The 17,312-nt window shown below is 38.5% G+C and overlaps 1 protein-coding gene, 2 long non-coding RNA genes and 1 pseudogene across 7 annotated transcripts; 3 read left to right on the top strand and 1 right to left on the bottom strand.

Annotated features, from left to right (window-relative positions):
- Positions 1 to 680: 680 nt before the first annotated feature.
- Positions 681 to 5,489, bottom strand: LOC136266273 (uncharacterized). Of its 2 annotated transcripts, none has more exons than XR_010706015.1 (3): positions 5,320 to 5,489; positions 1,516 to 1,602; positions 681 to 1,045 (listed from the first exon to the last, which is right to left on the bottom strand). It is a non-coding gene; the product is annotated as an uncharacterized lncRNA (long non-coding RNA). The 2 variants fall into 2 exon arrangements; XR_010706016.1 differs by having other exon boundaries at positions 1,516 to 1,551.
- On the top strand, positions 738 to 7,920 carry LOC136266272 (uncharacterized). Of its 4 annotated transcripts, none has more exons than XM_066061281.1 (4): positions 738 to 853; positions 905 to 1,047; positions 6,756 to 7,278; positions 7,374 to 7,920. In XM_066061281.1, the coding sequence occupies exons 3-4, from the start codon at positions 6,801 to 6,803 to the stop codon at positions 7,844 to 7,846; spliced, it is 951 nt and encodes a 316-aa protein (XP_065917353.1). In that variant the 5' UTR covers positions 738 to 853; positions 905 to 1,047; positions 6,756 to 6,800; the 3' UTR covers positions 7,847 to 7,920. The 4 variants fall into 4 exon arrangements, with proteins under 4 accessions (XP_065917353.1, XP_065917354.1, XP_065917352.1 ...); XM_066061282.1 differs by having other exon boundaries at positions 780 to 844; XM_066061280.1 differs by lacking the exons at positions 738 to 853; positions 905 to 1,047 and adding an exon at positions 3,282 to 3,926.
- A 275-nt stretch (positions 7,921 to 8,195) lies between these two features.
- On the top strand, positions 8,196 to 10,612 carry LOC136265510 (uncharacterized). Its single transcript, XR_010705569.1, has 3 exons — positions 8,196 to 8,300; positions 10,268 to 10,362; positions 10,425 to 10,612. It is a non-coding gene; the product is annotated as an uncharacterized lncRNA (long non-coding RNA).
- A 3,120-nt stretch (positions 10,613 to 13,732) lies between these two features.
- Positions 13,733 to 15,993, top strand: LOC136267500 (uncharacterized; annotated as a pseudogene).
- Positions 15,994 to 17,312: the final 1,319 nt, after the last annotated feature.

Raw genomic sequence — 17,312 nt, 5'->3', positions numbered from 1 at the left:
AAATGTGTAACAGAACATGTGGGTGTGTCTTGTGGTCAGAATATGGACTTGAAATTGGGAGCAGATTTCACAGCTATTATTTCCGACTGGATATCAGTTCTGATGTTTGAAACTTATTTAATGGGTAAAGGTACTGTGTGTCTACGCATGCGTGAAAAATTGTGGTCAAGGAGGAGTTTCATTTTGAGATATCGATTTCCGTAAAAATTGCTAGATCTTCCATTCTATCAAGTTACCTTTCAATAGAACACTCCCACAACACATCAAATATGTACACCATACACCGACCAACTACCTGACAACATGTTACTATGTGGTTCTGGTCACAAAACATAACCATCGGCATTTCCAAGTACTGCAAGTAGTGATGTTCTATTTGGTTATGAGCAGAGCAGAACTTGGTCTCCTGTCCACCTTATTTGGATGCTATGGGAAGCCATATGAGGCAACTACACAATTTTTTTACAACTTTCACATATATATACAGAAACGAATGTTGTGTGGTGCACTTAATGATAGCTTAATTTACCCAAGCATATTGTATGTTACAAAGGTATGTTTCTTATGTGAAGCCATATAGTTTCATTTGATTAACCATCGTGATTATTATATATACAAGTAGATCGATCACTATTAAGTATTATAATGCACATCGTACTGTTTTTTTTTAAATCACTTAATATTATAAGAAGTACGTACGAATGTATTATGCATCACTACACTATTATGTCACAATATTGATAATGAACAGATCTGGTGATGACAAACTTGGCACGACCACTGCATCAATACACCTCCATCGAAGAGACACTACTTCAAAGTTATTTAGTGTGCAACGGATTAGGTAAAACAAGTAAGTGTAAAAGAGGGACTCACTATGTACGATAGCACATCCACTCAATAGCACACTCAATCATTGTGTCATGGAGAAGTGGTAGATACAAAAAAGGCTTGGTTGATACCAACATTTCGTTGCTACGTATATGGAATACGTTCAGAAGCAACGACATGCTTGTAACAAGCAACCCTAAGTGATGAATCTCATCTGTAAGTAAAAGAGATATAAATAATATAGTCCACTGGAGTGTATGCATGTGTGTGTTGTGTGTGTGTAGATATGTGTGCGCATGTGTGTAGTGTGTGTGTGCATGCGTGAATGTAGTGTGGTATGTGTAGTGCATGTGTGTGTGTGTGTGTGTGTGTGTGTGTGTGTGTGTGTGTGTGTGTGTGTGTGTGTGTGTGTAGTGTGTATGTGTACATGTACATGTATAGTGTGCGTGTGTGTAATATGTGTGTCTTTCTAGTTGGGTGTGTGTTATGTGTGTGTGATGTGGTGTGGTGTGGTGTGTGTTGGGTCATGTAAGTGTGTATACAGTATGTATGCATGAATTTGTGTCTGTAGTATGTGTACATGCAAGTGTCTCTAGATATTAATGTGTACCAAAAATTAAATTTTACAATAGCTCATACACTGTATTCTAACATGTATGTTATATGTTACAATAATATATGTACCTTTCAATATAGTTGCTGCTTGAAATCATTGTAGCACTGTCAGACATACACATATTTATCAGATAATTTTTTTTTACAGCAATGAATCTGTAATAAGGAGTGACAAAGCCACGTGAAATCCTGACACACAATAACACAATAGTGTGATATAGTGAGGGGAAGGGCATCACGACACACAATAACATAGTGAGGGTAGGGGCATCACAACACACAATATTACAATAGTGTAACATAGTAAGGGGAGGGGCATCACAACACACAGTAATACAGTAGTGTAACATAGTGAGGGTAGGGGCATCACAACACATAATAATACAATATTGTAACATAGTGAGGGTAGGGGCATCACGACACACAATAATACAATAGTGTAACATAGTGAGGGGAGGGGCATCACGACACACAATAATACAATATTGTAACATAGTGAGGGTAGGGGCATCACGACACACAATAATACAATAGTGTAACATAGTGAGGGCAGGGGCATCACGACACACAATAATACAATAGTGTAACATAGTGAGGGTAGGGGCATCACAACACATAATAATACAATATTGTAACATAGTGAGGGTAGGGGCATCACGACACACAATAATACAATAGTGTAACATAGTGAGGGGAGGGGCATCACAACACATAATAATACAATATTGTAACATAGTGAGGGTAGGGGCATCACGACACACAATAATACAATAGTGTAACATAGTGAGGGCAGGGGCATCACGACACACAATAATACAATAGTGTAACATAGTGAGGGTAGGGGCATCAGGACAGACAATAATACAATGGTGTAACATAGTGAGGGTAGGGGCATCACGACACACAATAATACAATAGTGTAACATAGTGAGGGCAGGGGCATCACGACACACAATAATACAATAGTGTAACATAGTGAGGGTAGGGGCATCAGGACAGACAATAATACAATAGTGTAACATAGTGAGGGTAGGGGCATCACAACACACAATAATACAATAGTGTAACATAGTGAGGGGAGGGGCATCACAACACAAAATAATACAATAGTGTAACATAGTGAGGGTAGGGGCATCACAACACACAATAATACAATAGTGTAACATAGTGAGGGCAGGGGCATCACAACACAAAATAATACAATAGTGTAACATAGTGAGGGTAGGGGCATTACGACAGACAATAATACAATAGTGTAACATAGTGAGGGGAGGGGCATCACAACACACAAAAATACAATAGCGTAACATAGTGAGGGGAGGGGCATCACGACGCACAATAATACAATAGCGTAACATAGTGAGGGGAGGGGCATCACGACGCACAATAATACAATAGCATAACATAGTGAGGGGAGGGGTATCATAGCTTCACAACTTAGGGGTGGGAGACATATACACAAAATCATATGGTACTACTGTGTTTTATTGAGTACTTTATGGTTGCATGCATGTCCACTAGGCCAAGCCGTAGAAAATTTCTATGATGTATTATGTGGCCATTGCAAAGTGGCATTAATTTAGTGCAGTGTGAAACGTGTCTATTTTAACTAGTAGTGTTACATAAAAAATCTGACTGGTTATTGGCAAACCATATATCGTCCGCATTTTTGCATATCGCTATCAGATCGTCACCAAAACAGACATGTTTAAGTGCAACAAATAATGTTTGCAAATGCATTTTCTGCAATGCAATTATCTTTGGCTGATTGCAAAATTCTAGCTTCACTTTGATTTTCGCCTTGACCAAGGATGAACACTACAGTACAGGATATATTGGAGTGCCACCTTGATATAGGCCTGTCAAGGCTAAAATTAATTTATTGCTAAAGCTATAGAACTTTGTTACGATCAAGGGTGTAGGCAGTGGGGGGTTCGGATGAACCCCCCTTTCAGAAGCAGAATTTCTTAAAAATTAAAAATCACACCAAATCTTACAGCCCTGTAGCTCTCCGGTAGCTATTTGCCCACTGGTGCTCCTTTGTACTACTCTTGAGGGTCACATCACATTAATGCTGAACCATATCTATTGCATCACATGATCAATTGTGTACGTGATGCATGGTTGAAATGGCGTTAGTGAAATGGCGAAGGACTGTTCTATGGTTTATTACAAGGCAGAACTTGAGTGGTCGTGTTATACATGTGTCAGGTTAGCACAAACTGTGAATTGTTGATGTATATTTACCTGATGAATGATTTGTTTATTTGGTAAATGTTGTGGGCACATGATGTCTCCAACATACTGGAGTACAAGCCATGTCTGAAGTTATTGACCATCAACAGCTGGATCAGCTGAGAGCTGAGAATAATGTTTAGCTGGAAAAAAGTATTGCCAGCTAAGGGACTCGAGTGTGGAGGGCTTCCGTGCACTAGGAAATTGAAGTTGGCTGTCAGTATGCTGTCTGGAAGTAAAGATAAGTTAGTTTTACAATAGGCTTATAGTTTCTATAGCTGCATAAACAGCAGTGTGTAGGTTTTAGCTAGTTAGATGCACAAACAGCACCTTTTAATCTTACTACCTAAGGGCATATTTTGTGTATGCACTATTTTAGTAACATGGTCTAGGGGAAGCACCCAGGCCTTCCTCTTAAGACATTCCAATTTAAATCCGAACCTCCTTCAAAAAAATCCTGGCTACGCCCCTGATGATGCTTACAATAAAACCTAACAGTACACATTTAAACAGTATGCTTAGTAAGGACAAGCTCTCAGCTCAAAAGTTATATACAATTATTGATACATTTAGAACAATTTAAATGTACTTTACAAAAATGTACTAAATTCAAGAGTCAAGTGCAACTTTTAGTGAAAGTCAGAAGTCAAAGCATATTTTTTGAGGTTGACCACTTTGACTGAGGATGAACATAGGAGTACAGGATATGTTGGTGTGGCACCCCCTCACTGTTTATATATATATAACTAGGCACTAAGGTGTTTTAGTATTACGAAAACACTCTCCAACAAATCTGTGTGACACTATCTTTCAAGTTAAGCGCAAGAGTGCTGTCTTAAAACATCATATTGCATCTTAGCTACCTGTCACTTGATGCAGTGGTTATTCAAACATTTATAAGTATTCTCCACTAATTTGCAGTGGTGTTTTAGTAGATCAAAATATCAAGGTAGTGTTACTTGTAATATTGTAGAATGAATAGACCGTATTCCAAATGATGTCACACGGATTTTCTATTTGGGGGATTCTTATATTTTCGAGTATTATCACCAATGGCGATCGAGATTTCAAAGATTGATACAGAAGCTAACAAACTAGATATCGAGGCGAAATTACCAGGTTTGGTTATTACAGCAAAGAAACAATAGTTTTTCTTCTAAACTTTGAAAACCAGCTGAAAATTTTTAACCTGGCATTAGAGAATAGATTTTATACCCTTATAATTGTACCTGTTAGTTTTAGGTCAATATCTTCTTCCAGGGTTGAATAGCGATTTGAATATTATTAAGCCCCATTGGAACTCTCACTCGAAATTGTTAGAATACCCCAAATAGCCACAGCCATTTTATTTTGTGACGTCATTTGGAATACGGTCTATTGTGGCACTGTTCAAGTGTGATGGTACAGCATTTAATCAAGAAAAAATTTCCTGACCTTATACTTTATGTATAATTGACACATTTAATTCAGCAGGTGGCTACATTAGGCAGGTCACAATTGACATTCTTCATAAGAATGGTCAGCTAGACATATTCTGGGACCATCACATAGTGTTATGTGCCATCCCTCCCCATTGTTAAATAGACTACCGACTACCCAGCTTGCCAGTGCTAGGACAGCCGTGTATCATCCCCATACCTTTCGCGTTCCAGTCAAAATGTAGCACGCGCTTCTTTTCTCCCGTTAGCGTACGCAAATACATGTCTTATCACCATTCGCCACTATATACTCCTCTGACAGCAACCTCTCGTCCACTGTTGTCACAAAGTACACCCCAATGTAAGCGCCTGGCATGAAAAAAGGGCGGATTGTCGTTTGATAAAACATTTTAAATCGATCGATGGAACAAAAATAAGATGGCGTTGAGAGAATGCTGAAACTTTACTAAGGAAAAGCCAGTCGTGTTTCATTGTCAGCTGAAAGTAAATCACCGATAAACACCTCTGCTGTGATAATGATTTGTTTAAACCCAGACTCGAATAGATTTGACGTCACCAGGTGGATCTACCAGCAACTTCAAGCCAAAATGGTATGTTTTTTTTAAAATTCATAGCCAGGTGTTAACCCCTCGTAATCGCTACACTTTATGCAGAAGTATGGTATATACGGTGTGCTTTAGGTCCTACACCCAGACCCAAAGGTGTAACCCTCGCGTATGGAAAGTTCCCCAATGGGTGCCTATACTTTGGCCATCGATTTTTTTAAATAGCTCATGACCTAGGATTTCCGGTAACGCCCTCTGCAGGGTAATTCGATCGGATTCAGTAGCCCTATCAGCCATATGGTTAAGCAAATGCAGTTTATCTGATGCCTGTCACAGCACGTAGGCTATTTATACCTTGTGTGCAGTAGCTAATAGACCTCTACTAGACCTCAAACCATACTTTCAAATACAATACACATTATGCTCCTTCTTTGTTCAACCTGTAACATTCTTTGTTAGTTACTGGATTTGACACTTAAGTATGCTTAGCTATATATTCCGGCACAGTATAGAAACTTGTGGTTAGTGGGTACTAGAAGAAAGAACTAAACTGGCAAGCAGCCATATAGTTCTTAATTACCTAGCTAAACCTCTATGTCAGAGTAGCTAGCTAACTACGTGTCAAATCTAGTATCTAATAAAGAATGCTACAGGTCGAACAAAGAAGGAGCATAATGTGTATTGTATTTGAAAGTATGGTTTGAGGTCTAGTAGAGGTAGCTAGTAGCTACTGCATACAAGGTATAAATAGCCTACGTGCTGTGACAGGCATCAGATAAACTGCATTTGCGTAACCATATGGCTGATAGGGCTACTCAATCCGATCGAATTACCCTGCAGAAGGGAGAACAGCAAGCTGATGTGTTCATGCATCAAGTGACTACTGAAAATCTCCGCCGCTTGTTTCAGGTTAGCTATAGCTAGCTAACAGAGGGACGTGGATCTACCTTGCAGGATTGCTATGGCTAGCTATATCATAGCTATACGTACAGTGTATAATGGTGTTTTTTTATTTTTTATATATTTTTTTGTTTTAAACTAGCTATAGCTAAGTACTTCATAGATTGCATTTTTTTCCTTTCACATACAGGTTGACCCTTCAGTCGTCTTCTTGAAGGACAGTATTGACGAATCGATGTATTTTCCAAGTGAGAATGGGACCTTTAACCTGTCTCAAGAAGGTGTGATGCCCTTTTCAACTCTACTGGTGGAAGGCAGGAACTTGACAGAGGGCCGTACCAGGACCCCAACTGGGACCCCATCTTCCCATGTCCAGTCTTTAAACAGCAGCAACAGCAGTATACCCGGGACCAATCCACCTGTACATGTACTTGCATCGTCCACTCCCTACCAGGGGTCATCTAACTCTATGTTCAGATCGGTGGTGGCAAGGCGTCCTCCACCATCTTCCACTGTGAAACTGGTGCAAGCCAAGCTAACAAAGAACGGCAGGACAATAAGGTTTCATGATAAAGCCCAGATATTTGTGAATATCACAGAATCTACGGCTCACACTGAGTTTATATTGGCTGCGATACAACAAAAGTGGGGATCGGATCATGTTATTGTGACAAATAATGGCCTAAAAATTGAAAATTCATCTGCCACTCAAGGTAGCTAGCTGTATGTAAAAGCAATGTGCATATACTGTACACAGTAACAATACAGGACTTGTGGTTTACCGTATGTATAACTTTATCATTTTCAGGGCTAGCTTTCTGGAAGGCACCCAGAAGGAAATTATATGCCATGACACAGAGGGATCTCAATATGATTCAAGATGATGCTGACGATGACATTGACGAAGAGCTGGCACCTCGTGCTGCCAAAAGGATCAAAAATGAACTGAGGGATATGAGGGATGAGTTTAGAGGCTTAAGATCAATCATTGAAAGGACATTGCCAATCTCATTAAGGGACAAATTGAAAGATATATTAAAATGTTGTATATGTCAGGTGGTCCCGATAAGGCCACCGATGGTTGTATCAATGTGCTGCAAGTCAATCGTAGGATGTGAACAATGTGTTCAGCAGTTGCTGGCAACCAGTCATTCAGCAAATTGCCCGCTGTGCAGGGACACGGACTTTGAGACTGTCAAAGTTCTCGGTCTTGATGGCTTGATTACTGCTGTAAGCAGTTACTTAGAAGATGAGACTGACACTGCTGGAGATGAGAGTTGACCAAAGTTAAACTGTATAGCTAGCTAGTAGTTTGTTGTAACCTTCTTCATTATTATAATTACAGGTATATTTCACTTGAATTAATATTTGTTATTGTAATCATTGTAGCTATCTAGCTACATTACTCATATTATTTATTATTTGTATTGTAAGTGATCACATGCAATCTTTAAATTGACATTAAATTTAAAACAAACAAGTTGAAAGTCAAGGAGAGGATGGGGATGGGGTTTAGAGAAACTAAAATAAAACTAGATGATATCTGGCTGTATATGACTGTTGACATGAAAGTGCTTATAATACAGGTTACGTAGCAACGCGCATGATCAACCAAGTCTCACGATCACGTGACAAATTCAAAATTATAGCGGTTTTCACGAGTGATCCGGCATGACTGGAGAAGAAGCAGTGAAGATTTGCAACAGACATGGACCATGGGCTATGAAATACACTAGTAAGTGTTCCGTATTCTACAGTATATGCATATACATGCACGCATGTTCCCAAGCTACGTAGCTAGCTAACCAACCAGGACTGAAGGCTGCAGAGCTCAGTTGCCGTGTCATGTGTATCTATAGCTAGCTAGCTAAGTACAAATGTGAATTTATTTGTCAAATCCCCTAGTGTCAAGGGAGAAAGGCTACGTAAAGTAAAAAACAAGTGGAAAAAAAATTTTAGATGGAAGACATTCAAAACAATTAGACCAGACCTCAAACAATGGAAGTGACCAGTGCTAATTATAACCAGTGCTACCACATTGGCTTCTAAAATAAATTGCCAGAACAACAACAACAACAACAAAAAACCACTCCTTTTTCTATTATGCAATCCATGTGGTACATAAATATAACTTCTATTGTTCAACCAACCATTGTACCATTTAACCAGTGCGGTTTTGTTTCATTTGGGATTACCATATGTGTGCATCGAACCACTGGACTGAACTATACTATGACCACCCTTCTATTTCCATTCTGCAATCCATGTGGTACATATATATTTTATTTAATTTCGAAGGTTTAACAATTGCAGTGTGATTGTGCCATGTATCATGTGTGTGTGTGTGTGTGTGTGTGTGTGTGTGTGTGCGTGCAAGTACGGCAAACTTGTGGAGAGTGTGTGAAAAAGGGGGGGGGGGGGGGGGGGGGAATCATGACTAGCACAAGTAAAGTACCGGTGGAGGAGAGGATATATAGTTTGTGCAGTGCATCAAAAGGTGCATACAACCACTTTATGGCTATAATTATATGATCGTTTTACAATCATATCGCTTCATACGTCCAAACAATTTCAAATCTAGCCAGGCTTGTAGTCAGTGTAGCTATACGGCCAGACCATATGACAATTATATGATATTTTTATTAATTAATTTAAAAATAATTTTCCTTTGTCTTCCCCAGCATATCATCTGCTATATAGTTATTAGCCAGTTGATTTATTTTTGTTTATTCATTTTTTTGTTTAAAAAAAAAATTATCGATTTGACAGTTATGGTACAGCTACAAGCTAACAATACATGCAGTTGATACATAGATGGCTAGATTGTGGTGTAGATGAAATGTACAAGTCGTGCATGTTGTCTCAGTCGAAATTAAAGCAGGCAGGATACTTTTTTTTTTAGATGGAAGACATGCAAAACAATTAGACCAAGCCTCAAACAATGGAAGTGACCAGTGCTAATTATAACCATTGCTACCACATTGGCTTCTAAATTAAACAGCCAGACACACACACAAAAAAAACCACTCCTTTTTCTATTATGCAATCCATGTGGTACATAAATATAACTTCTATTGTTCAACCAACCATTGTACCATTTAACCAGTGTGGTTTTGTTTCATTTGGGATTACCATATGTGTGCATCGAACCACTGGACTGAACTATACTATGACCACCCTTCTATTTTCATTCTGCAATCCATGTGGTACATATATATTTTATTTAATTTCGATTGTTTAACAATTGCAGTGTGATTATGCCATGTATCATGTGTGTGTGTGTGTGTGTGTGTGTGTGCGTGCGTGCGTGCGTGCGTGTGTGTGTATGTGTGTGTGTGTGTGTGTGTGTGCATGTGTGTGTGTGTGTGTGTGTGTGTGTGTGTGTGTGTGTGTGTGTGTGTGTGTGTGTGTGTGTGTGTGTGTGTGTGTGTGTGTGTGTATCATGATCATGTAGCTGCTAGACAAATAATAGGGGCACATGACACCTCACTAGCCAATATGACTATAACCCTGGGCATTGGGGAGGAGGCATTGGTAGTTTATGTAACATGACCCAGGCACTCAGTATTCCCAGAGTGCCTTTGCACTGATACTCTATAGCACCATGTAACTATAGATTTCCTGTAGACATAATTAAACATTACATTATATTTGTTTTATTCTTCTAGATGAATTAACAATATTACTTTATTTTTTTTATAGATAGCTAATTAACCATAAGATTACAACCTGCTCATGGATTGCTTTACATTGTATCAAGAGAAAATTAAAGTGTAGCTGTACAGAAGGAGACCAAAGTGAGTAGTAGTGATTAGCATACGGGCTGTGTTTTATTTGCTTATGCTTGCTGATGTTACAGGCTACTGGCCTAAAACACATGGATACAATTAACTCACATGGATGCAATTAACTGTAGTTATAATTATATATAGCTAATGATGTTAAAAATATTACCATTTTTTTGTTGTGTGTGTATGTGTGTGTATGTGTACATATGTGTGTGTACAGATGTATACAGTTTCACTGTAGCTACATAAGAAGCTAATTGAAGTGTATTTGTGACCGGATTTCATATAACAAGGCTTCCACACACACAAAATCAAACTTACGATTTTACCAGAAATGGATTGCTGGTCTAATACACTATCATATTTCACACTGTACTTCCTTCAGCACTGGCAAGTCTGGTTTCTGTAGCAGCTTTCTTCCGACCCTGTCAAAGCCACGAGTGTGAGATTGGCACCATTAAATGGCCATGGCTTTGTGATAATGGTGTGTAGGGACTTCACAGAGAGCTCGCCAATAGTGTTCTCAGTCAATTTGGAGTAATTTGAGGGCCATGGAGGGCCATGGAGAGCCCAAACTTGGCCTCTGGATTCCAATCGTCTTCTTACTCCATTTTATACCCGTATATTAAGACCACCGTCCACCCCCACCCTCCCACCCTTATTACTACCCCCACCCTCCCACCCTTATTACTACCATCTGTGATATTATAACCTGCTCGAAAAAAGCTGCTCAAAACAGGCCAAATTTTGGGTATCAGAACTGTATACACCCACTCAGTGATAGCTAGTGAACAGATGAACAATTGGTGCAAATTTTGTTTGCACAGCTGTAGGCACTGGGAAGTTATTACACAATGATTCCTTAAAATCGCCATATCTCCTAACAAAGCTTTGTGCGTCGAAGCCTTGTTTTGTCAAATCCAGTCACATTTTTTGTTGCACCTATAAATGTCAAGCCCCACCCCCAGTAGGGTGGATATAGTGGGGATTTGATGAAGTGGAAAGTCAAATTCCCCTACCTAGCTGGGACGAATTATATAATTATTAGGTCAAATCCCACATATAGTCCCATGCACCATGTGACGAAGGGGATTTGACACAAAAAAGTACTTGTGCTGCCCAACCCCCACATATCCCGTACTGGCTTGGTGGGAGTGGGGTTGACATTGATAGGTCAGTGCATGATTACGTTATTCAGTACTGATGTAGCAAGTATTGAAATGCTCAGTGCAGGCCTCCAGTAGCAATATAATTATACTAACTGCAATTAGCTACTTAGCTCTATTGTTATGTGAAGATTAGATCTTATCTAGCTAGCTATCATTGCTTGTTAATTAATCTCAACTAGAGGGGATGCGCTAATTATAATGTACAGATAGTTAGGCCAATGAAACTTGATTACTAGTTTCTCGCTCAGATTTTTGAAATTTTGATGCGGGCGGGCGGTTTTTATTCATTATTCATTATTGCCTACTCAGGGTGTGCTGAGATCAGAAACCTTCATATTGTCACTAAAGTGTTGTAAAATTGCATGGATAACACTTCTCATTTGAATAAAAAGAATATTAGTACTCCTGGCATGCCTATAATAAAGTGACTTCTTTATTAGAGTAAAAGTGACTGCTCTATTAGAGTATTTCGATCTAAATTGCCAATAATGAAATTCCATGCGGGTGCTAGTGAAGGGATGTGGGCGGTGACGCGAAACTGCTAATCAAGTTTCATTGGCCTTAGTTAGCCTCAGGGCCAGCCGCTTACACTCATTGTATAGACGCGAGAGGCGCAGTTCAACAATAGCTAATTGGTTGGCACCATGCAAATAAGTAGCTACAGGTATATAGCCTCGAATATATAGCCATGGCTGGGATACGCTTGCTGGATGAGTTGGAAGAGTTCATAAGGGAGAAAATAGAGAAGGAGCGATGGACCCACAAACGTATGAGTCTTCACCTGCAATACAAATATTATTATTATTATTATTACTGTGTAAACCTCACAGAGAGTATATAACACAGATAATGGTACAAATGAGTTCTATAATTACAGAGTGGTAGATGTTGAAACACAACATCAAGCTTGATTTCGTTAATTTTGTTCATCACATGGTTTTACAGGTACATGTTGTTTGGAGTTGGCTGACTTCACTAGTTGCTTTGGAAAGTATCTGCTTCCCTCAGAATTATCTTACCATGCTTGATTCTATAACGTTTTCCTTCCTTGTTAAGATTAGCTAGTTCTGCACGAAGTTGTTTGCTCTTTTGTTGTTCTAGTGGAGTCAAGTCAGGTGTGATGAAAGTTTTGGTGATGTGTGATGGGTGCTCTTTGCTTCTCAGGTTCCATCGATTGCGAAGGATGGTGAGTGTTTCTTCTCTAGAAGAGAGTGATACCTTGATTAGCCTGGGTTTATTACCTTGTTTTCCAATACGTATAGCATTAGTGATAGAAGCTGATACACCAATATACTGGTTGAATAAAGTGGTTAGATTCTGGATGTCTTCTTTTTTTCTGGCATGTGCTTCTGTTAAATTTGATTCGGGAACATTATGTACAATCAGGTTTTGTCTCCTCTTTTCCTTTTCTTTTTCTTCCAATATGATGTCAGCAGTCATCAAAGCAATAGATTTGACAGATAAGGGATGTTTGCTGGAGAGTCGAGTAGAGAGCTCTTGTTTGGGTGGCTGACTACTTACTGTAGAGACATTATCCAAATCTTCTACATCATGGCAGTTTAATTGGTAGGACAGGTCATTTATTGTCTCAGCTAAACTATCAAACCTGTTGGACAAAGTATCCTGTACTGATTTTAATTTGTTTTCAATAGTAGTACAAGCTTCTTTAGTTTTGTCATAGGTGATAAGAGTAGTAGGAAGTTTATTGATACACCCACAACAAAAAAATACAATGTTTTTGGGAAGGTCGCAAAGGTCAACACTTATCCTTGCACAACTTCGGTGCTGATGTCTTTCACACCACACACACACTAGATAGTCATTGACAATTGGTCTATCACAAGTAATACAAGTATCACAATCGTTGATTGGTGTGGTTTCAGGTGAAGTCAAGTAGTGCTCGCGGTCGCGCCTGATTCCTCTAATTACTGGCATGGCAACAGCAAAAAACTTATCACTTCCTCGTCTCTGGAGTTGAATCGAGTTAAACCATACGTTAAACCAACAAATATCCTAGCAGGAAAGGACTGAGTGTTCGCTCATTGGAGAGGTTTGTATACATATAGCTAGCTAAGTAGCTTGGTACATGAACCTACTGTATATAGCTACAAACAGCTGCAAGTCCGTTGCAGAGTCAGAACTGTATTATATATATAGTTACTTACAGTTGCAAAAAGAGCTCACTAGTGCTGCATACGTAGGTAATAGCTATGGGTATATAACTATAGATAATATAACTAGCTATATAAAGGGTCCGTGCATTCAGTTTTCAACAATAATTAATTGCATCATGTTTGATTGAGACGGGCTAACAAGCTAGATTACCACGTAAGTAGCTAGTAAATTTTTTTTACCTACTTGTCCACATGTGTTTGTGTAGCTTGTATGTATACATGCATGCATGCTCTACAGTGAATATCACCAGTCTAGCCCCACATTGAAGCACAAACATTAGGTACTATATTGTATACCAGACCAGACGATCACCATTATTATGATCATGAATAGTCTAACTAATACATGCCCTGATTCCAATTATTACTGGCTAAGTAATTTAAGACTGAGAATCATATATGTGTAGTAATTCACTACCAGTTTATTTAATAGTATAGCTACATTGCTATATAATGCATGGCAAAATTTTAGAGACCCAAATGTAGGCTTCATTCAATGTACACTGTAGCTATATATAGGGTTTGCATATATGTTTATGAATAATCAGCATACAAAAGTAATATAGTCCTTAGATTGGTTCATCCTATATATAGGTTCTGCCGTGAAAGGAACATTCACAAAACAAGCCGGCTGACAAAACCTGAGTTAGATGAGGTCGTAGCCGCTGCTGTCAGTGAGGTACAACATGATATAACCATTTATTTAAAACCATACTATGTGTTATATACATATAGGTGGGTCCTGTGTATGGACGCAGAACATTTACAGGGGTATTGGCATCAAGGGGAATCAGAACAGGAGAAAAGAGAGTTGGCGAATCATTGAGATATGTCTCACCTGTGTACTGCCGTGCCCGTACAAACTCCACTGCCAGGATGACAAATCCTACAACATACAGGGCAGATTATTTTGGTCACAAACTACACATCGACCAAAATGAAAAAAATGTTATGTTTGGTGTGACCCACATATGTGCAGTGGATGGCTTTAGCCGGAAAATTGTGGCATTTAGCACTATGCCTATTAAAAACAACAGTGTGATTTATGATACAGTGTACAGGTACTTCATTACTTGTAGCAACTACACTAGCACTGCATTACTACCCACACATTCATCCATAACGTTAACAGTGATTATTAAAATTCTATGAAGTATTGTTAGAATTGTTTAGGCAAATCATATGCCAGTATGGTATGTGGGATCAGATCAGGGTTGACCATGGAAGGGAGTGGTATCTTATGTTGTACATCCAAGAACACCTGGCAGGATATAGACGAAACCCTTCTGGACCACCTCACCTGCAGACATCCTCTACTCAAGTGAGATTGTATTTGTCACATTATCATGATGTAACAAGAATAACCTATAGTGGACTACTGATGTTTAGCAGCAGCTATTGTAGTTGGATAAGCAGGGTAAACCCCCAAATTAAATAAAAAACAATATATTAATGCTGACTAGATGACATTCTAAAACAATGATATAAGAGTGGGACACACATACAATAACTGTTGTTTCATTTCATGTGATGTTCATACTGATTTGCTTTGGTGTCTTGTAATAGAATCATGTGATCGAAAGGATATGGGTAGAGGTCAACGGAAGGGTCAACTACCCCATAAAGGCCGCTCTAATAGAAATGCAAGAAAATGGCGATTTCAACCTGGAAGACGATCACATTAAACATTGCGTCTCCTGGTACACTTTACACGTCAGCCAAGTTGGGACCACAATGTTTGTGACAGCCTGGAACGAGCATCGCATATCAGGTATATTTCACTATAGATAGCTAGCTACTTTATGAAATTTTTATCACCGTTACTTTAGGTACAAACAAAGGCATCCCGAATGTGATGATGGCACGAAATAATCAGACCAAGCAAATTGATAACACTCTGGTTCCAGCAGCAGATGAAGCTGTTAGAATGTACGAAGAAAACGGTGGACATGTAACTATATTCAATGAGTTTGGACAAGACCCTTTAAGAGGAAGACAAGAGTTAATAACCATTAGAAAGGAATGATTTGCTGAGCAATGGCCAAGCTTTGGCAATATTTTTCATTCACTTGTAAATGGTGACAATACAATGTTCCATGATGGACTGCTATGTTTTATTAATATAAGCATGCAACTAACAGCACAGCTGTGAGAGAGTTTTACATGCAATTGTATTTTATTGTTAACTTTATTTACTTCATTTCTATTTATCTGTTGCTAAGATATATCATGTTATGGTTATTGACACTTGTATTTTGCATGTTTGATGCTTGCATAAATGGTTCCATCTCTGTATAGTAGGCTAGTTATCAGTTTTTTTTTTGCATAAAAAAACACTTGAAGTGATATACCAATATTCTGTTGTAGGGATTAAACCTCAAAATAATGTTGGTGAAGAGCATAACAAAGTTTCCACAATAAATCCTATTACTTCTGGGTTCCCAACTATACAACATTATGGTGTATAATTTCATTTATATAATGAGAAGTTACTGTACAAGACTTAGAATTGAGCATAAAAGTACAAATTTAATTTAATTATCGCTTAAACTGTTCTTATAAATGGGAGGGATGTTTATGATACAGTATTGCCGCTTGATTTGGTAACTGGCTATTCCACGTAAGAATGGTTGAAAGAGAGAATCAATATTAATATTTGTATCAGTCTATAGCCTGGTAGCTGGCTAAATGAATCTGCATGAATGGCGTCGAGAGATGTTATTATGGTTTAATGGTAAATTGTGCTGACTATATGCAAGTATATGGATGATTCTGTACAACATTATCAGTTTCATCTTATCTCTTCTTCAATATAAAATGGGCCAAATGCAATCTAGCTGTTGTAAGATGCTTGTAACACACTCGTATATCTAGTAGCAGTTAACAGTAAACCTAGCTGATCTTCTCTGGATATTATTTAGATAGTCTGGTGACCAGACAGTGCTGGTGTACTCTAAAGTCTGTTGTGGGAGTGGGTGGAGGGTGTGTACTGATTTTAAGCAATATGAGATGAGCTATTGTCACAGTTACATTTAAATGTGTTGTGAATTGATTGACGGTTGATAGCTAACTGCTAAAGCATAACCCCTGCTGTGAACTCACCAACATTGACAAAATAACAAATTGTATATACAGTGTAGAACGCGACAAAATAAATATTGTATTGGAATGATTTTATTGGAGTGGTTGGGGGCATATTAAATAAAGGTATAGGCACATATATATGGGATATTTTGTTATAGTGTGTGCCCCCTTTTTTTTATTACATGAACATCAGACCATCCATCTGTGCATGTCTGTCACTCTGTTATGTAATGTGTTTATCTTCACTATTAAGGGGGAGGCTATAGCTAGTGATTTGAAATGACAAATCCTTGGATATCAAACTCTAGTTTAGATCTAGAAGAGCTAAAGTGAAAACTACCTTCGTGAATGTGAGAATATGTATTTACGCATAATATTGCCTATACACTATAGGGAATATTGTTGCTAATGGGGTATGCAAAACTTGTCCAACATTAACGTACAGCAGTATGTTAAAGCAGCATGCCATGACTATACATGGATTTTAAAGAACAGTATACACAGGCATATAATAAATTTTTTTTTGGAAAGT

Source organism: Dysidea avara, chromosome 9 (assembly GCF_963678975.1).
Source record: "Dysidea avara chromosome 9, odDysAvar1.4, whole genome shotgun sequence".
Taxonomy (NCBI): domain Eukaryota; kingdom Metazoa; phylum Porifera; class Demospongiae; order Dictyoceratida; family Dysideidae; genus Dysidea; species Dysidea avara.
This window is presented reverse-complemented; position numbering and strand designations above follow the sequence as displayed.

Excerpts from the sequence above, each read along its gene's own strand:
- LOC136266272 (XM_066061279.1), top strand. The coding sequence starts at position 5,636 with ATGATTTGTTTAAACCCAGACTCGAATAGATTTGACGTCACCAGGTGG. Across the intron at positions 5,711-6,755 it reads AGCAACTTCAAGCCAAAATG|GTTGACCCTTCAGTCGTCTT; the intron begins GTATGTTTTTTT and ends TTTCACATACAG. Across the intron at positions 7,279-7,373 it reads AAATTCATCTGCCACTCAAG|GGCTAGCTTTCTGGAAGGCA; the intron begins GTAGCTAGCTGT and ends TATCATTTTCAG.